This window comes from Crocodylus porosus, unplaced genomic scaffold, assembly GCF_001723895.1.
Source record: "Crocodylus porosus isolate Cpor-Errol unplaced genomic scaffold, CroPor_comp1, whole genome shotgun sequence".
NCBI classification, from domain to species: Eukaryota; Metazoa; Chordata; order Crocodylia; family Crocodylidae; genus Crocodylus; species Crocodylus porosus.
In genome coordinates, this window is record NW_017728906.1 from 175,547,758 (window position 1) to 175,552,182 (window position 4,425).

At 41.1% G+C, this 4,425-nt stretch overlaps 1 protein-coding gene across 1 annotated transcript in view; it reads left to right on the forward strand.

Annotated features, from left to right (window-relative positions):
- The window catches only part of GUCY1A2 (guanylate cyclase 1 soluble subunit alpha 2), a 260,844-nt gene that overhangs the window by 13,544 nt on the left and 242,875 nt on the right, over positions 1-4,425 (forward strand). Inside the window, exon 3 of the mRNA XM_019528531.1 lies at positions 2,730-2,791. Within this exon, the coding sequence (XP_019384076.1) occupies positions 2,730-2,791 (62 nt within the window). The remainder of the gene's footprint in view (positions 1-2,729; positions 2,792-4,425) is intronic.

A 4,425-nucleotide genomic window follows, 5' to 3' on the forward strand; every position in this document is an offset into this window, starting at 1 on the left:
GTATCTTGGAAGTAGTCTCTCACAGAAGGCTGACATCAATGAAGAAATACAACATTGCCTCAAGTCTGCAAGTGCAGTCTTTGCACACCTGAGGAAATGCATGTTCAAAGGTCAGATCTGAAACCAAGCTCATGATTTATCAAGCAGTTGTGATCTCCACCTTTACTGTATGAAGCTGAGACATGGATAGCATACAGGAGACATCTCAAGTTGTTGAAGAAGAACCATCAATGTTGCCTGTGGAAGATCCTTCAAATTCAGTGGGAAGATGGACACACCAAGACTAGTGTCCTCTCACAAGCAGATACCATGAACATCAAAGCGATTTGATCCAATATCAACTTTGCTGGGTTGGCCACATCATCTGGATATCTGACTTCAGACTCCCAAAGCAAGTTTTTTTTCCTCCCACCTTAGTCGCAATGTATGCTCAAGAGGAGGGCAGTAAAAGCGCTAGAAGGATGTCTTCAAGGACAACTTAAAATGCAACATCAACATTAACGTGTGGGACCATCCGAAGTGAAGGAAGTCTGCTGCAAGGATCTCAGTACTTTGAAACCTTATGGAAATGGAAAAGCGGGAGTGGCAGAAACAGCATGTTGCAGACCAAGTCAAGAATCTGGAGCCACCCACTCCAAATGGCAACACCTGTCCAAGTTGTAACAGAGTCTGACCCTAGATCGGCTTCATCAGTCATCTTTGGACCCACAGATAAAGCAGTCATGGAAGGCAATCACCTTTGACTGCAAAGGATTGCCAAAGACCGAGTGAGAGTTTCCTAATATCTAGAACCAGAAAGAAAACTGCATTTTAGTGCACAGAGGCTGCTGGCAATATGCATTTCTTCCATCCTTCAGTGGATGACCTTCCTGGAGGGACATCTGGGTTGAGAGCAGTGCAATGGGAGTTTACACAATGTGTTTAAGGGGACTATAGGAAGAGGGTCATTGTCTGAGCTTCTTGAGCACCTATATACATGACAGTCCTCTACTCTGCATGCAAATTGACATGCATCAGAGGAGACTTGATTAATAGTCTGCTGGAGCATGTTAATACGCTCCAGCAGCTTCCATGTCACAAGCTTTTGTTAAAGCACCCCCCCCACCACTTTGAAGTGAGGGACACCAAATACATGTGATGCTGCAGGTGCTTTAATTAGTGGCTGTCGGAGCTGCTTTAATTAAAGATCCTCCCCACTCCACCCTGCAGTGTGTGTATAGATGCCCTTTAACTCTGATTCTGCAAATCTTGGCGGCTTGGGTGGGGGTTGTACAAGAACCCACTTGTCTGTCTGCTTTTCTAAGACAGTTCATTTAACTCCTGCTAAGAATAGAAGTCATTCTTATGAACAATAGAAAGCTTTTTAGTAGATTTAAATCTGTTTTGCCTCAAATTCTTGCATTTCTACAAATCAAAGAGAGAAAGGACAGATGAATTCCTGGTGTTCACCATTTAAAAAGATGCTTCTGCAAATTGTGCAGTCCTAGAATATAATGGTCTGTGTTTTCTGGGAATCCTGACCTGTCTGAGATGGGAATGAAAAGGAAGATTCAATTACCAGTGGGCTGCTTTCTTAATCCTGATGTTGGCAAGGACTTGCCATTTTTTTTTTTTCCAGACTCAAAATTCCATCTTGGTTTTGAATGAAAAGTATCTAATTTTAAAGGCATGGGATCCTGTTCAAGATGGCTTAAAATTGTTCCAGAAATGTAGGGAAATATCTCAAATTCCTGCGAATATCAGGCTAGTGATCTTTGAATATCAGTTGCTTCAGTTACACTCTGACCTTGCATGGCCACAAGCCAGCTGCATGTCATGCATCCAAACTGGGAATACCAGAAATTGGCTCTGTCTGACAAACATAAGTGTTGCTTTATCTATAGCAGTAAGAAGCAGTAGATGGGTGAGGACCTTAAAATGTAAATATTTAATAATATATTTGAGAAATACCTGTTTCTGGAAAGATTAAATGCCATCATGACCTATTTGGGCAATACCAAGAAAACCTCAACTATATTTTGTAGTATTTGTCACTAAAATAGCCTATGATATCACTTTATAATAATAAAAGAAGTAGTCTGGGGAGTCATTAAGACACAGCATAAAACTACCTGAAGCCCCTCGCATCTCTTTCAAGTCCTCGTACTGCAGGAGAGTGGAAAGTTCGGAATATAACGTATTTCCTTAGGGACTTTTAATAATTAAAAAAATACTTCTGATATATCTTAAATAGAATTTTAAACAAAACAGTTATTTCTTGTTGATTTTTAAAAGTGAAAATATGATGTAATCTCAATGCAATAATATTTTACTAAATGGTATTTGAAGCTAATAATCTTTAATGTGGTGACAAGTGATAGTCTATGAAAATCAGTAATAAGGCAAGGGCCTTCTTTGTTTTACAGAGCTGTGTTTTCTGTTGCCTTAACTTGGCACAACTAATGCTTTATAAAATTCATCGCTGTTTAAATGGCAAAATAAAATATATGGAAAGAGTAATGAAATATTAATCTTTGCAATACAAAACCAGCTTTGGACTTGTGTTATTTCATATCCATCACTCCGTGGGAGCCTGGCAGGTATAAGATGAAAAGGTATGAAGTTGGAAAACCCAATGTATTGAGTAACAAATCAATAATTGGTGATTCAGGTGTGGTGTTGAGAGCTAGGTTAGAATGATTTGCTGATAGTAATTTTTACAATTATTTTTATTATTATTATTTTTATAGCCTCAAACCATACGGCAGACTCTCCAAAGGACGCTGCAGTATTATGAGCATCAAGTTATTGGGTAAGTACAAGAGATTCTAGCAGTGATCTGAGATATCCATAAATAATAATTGACAGTTACTGAGTTAATTTATTTCTGCCATTCATGTCATTGGCTTGGGTGACCAGTCTTTCTAATCCTGCTCACAAGGAGCGCTTGAGTATGTTTTAGAGGAAACTATAGTTATAACAAATGAGTCTTCCTCCTTATGTTCTCTCACAGCAACTGAAATTACTGTACCATTCTAGTTATAAGTTAACCCTGCACATAAGAAATAACGATCACAAGCTGGCAGAGGGTAAATTCAGACTAGACATCAGGAGGCTCTACTTCACTGTCAGGGCGGCTAGGATCTGGAACCAGCTTCCAAGAGAAGTGGTGCTGGCTCCTACCTTGGGGGTCTTTAAGAGGAGGTTAGATGAACACCTTGCTGGGGTCGTTTGACCCCAGTACTCTTTCCTGCCATGGCAGGGGGTCAGACTTGGTGATCTGCTCAGGTCCCTTCCGACCCTACCAACTATGAAACTGTAAAGCTTACCCACATTTTCAGGTTCAGTTTGAGGAAAAACGGATACTTCCCTGAATATAGGCTGACAACTACAGATGAAGACCTTGAACTGCTGTTGTCCATACAAAATCTTACAGGAAAATAAAATAATTGCATGGAGCCTTTCCTTGGTTAAAAATACTAAAATAAATGCTTCACTGTAAATACATTCTTTTAAGGTATTTCTGTTGTATGTACACAAATGTTAAAAGCCCAAAAAGTTCAGACCATTAATGGCCCTAGCTGGGGGTCGATCCAGAGGGGTGTGGCAGTGCAGTTGCCACCTCCCTTTGGCTGTGTTGCATTTGAGCTGTCAGTGTAAGTCTAACTAGAGCCTCTGGTTTCATGCAGTTCAGGAGTCCAGAGGGCAAGAGCTGCTACCACTGTTCATCCTCTCCTTTTCCCTACTGGAGGGAGGGGAAGGGTGAAAGCACCAGTGATCACCCCCAGGGCTCCAGAACACTGTTAAAGAAAGGGTGCTAGCCAGACCCTGCCCTGATAAGCTGGTGAGCTCAGAGCTCACTAATCACTCAGAGCTTTAGCAGGAGCCTGGTAGTGAGGCCAGGGCTCACTGCCAAAGTGGTGGGCCACACCTCCTCCCACCCTGTTCTTGGATTTGCTACAGAGCCTGATTTTTTTAGTCAGCTGTGTATATAAGTTTAGTGTGACTTCTTCATGGCTCTTCTGAAGGAAATAAAACATAAATTTATAAGTAAAAATATTGTATTGTCCATCCTTGCTCCCATGCAAGGACTGAGGCTATGGGCATAAACCAATTTGTGTGCAACTTAAGTGATCAGAAATGAGTTTAAACCTGTAAAGCTATTAGGGCTGTGCAAAGCTTTGGTAGCTGATTCAATTTGGAGGAGATTTGGCCCAATTTGGCAGAAAAATCTCCAAATCCAAATTGAATTGGGAGACCAATAAAAAGATCTGATAAAAAGAATTGGAAGCCTCCAAATCAATTCAGAAAAGATTCGGTGCCACTTTGGAGGTTTGGCCGTAGACTAAACAGGCAGCAGTCTTTACCATGCTGGATACAGCTGCCTCCAGCTGGTAAGTCTGATGTGGTGGGGGGAGGCAGATCAATGTCCCACAGGAAGGGAGG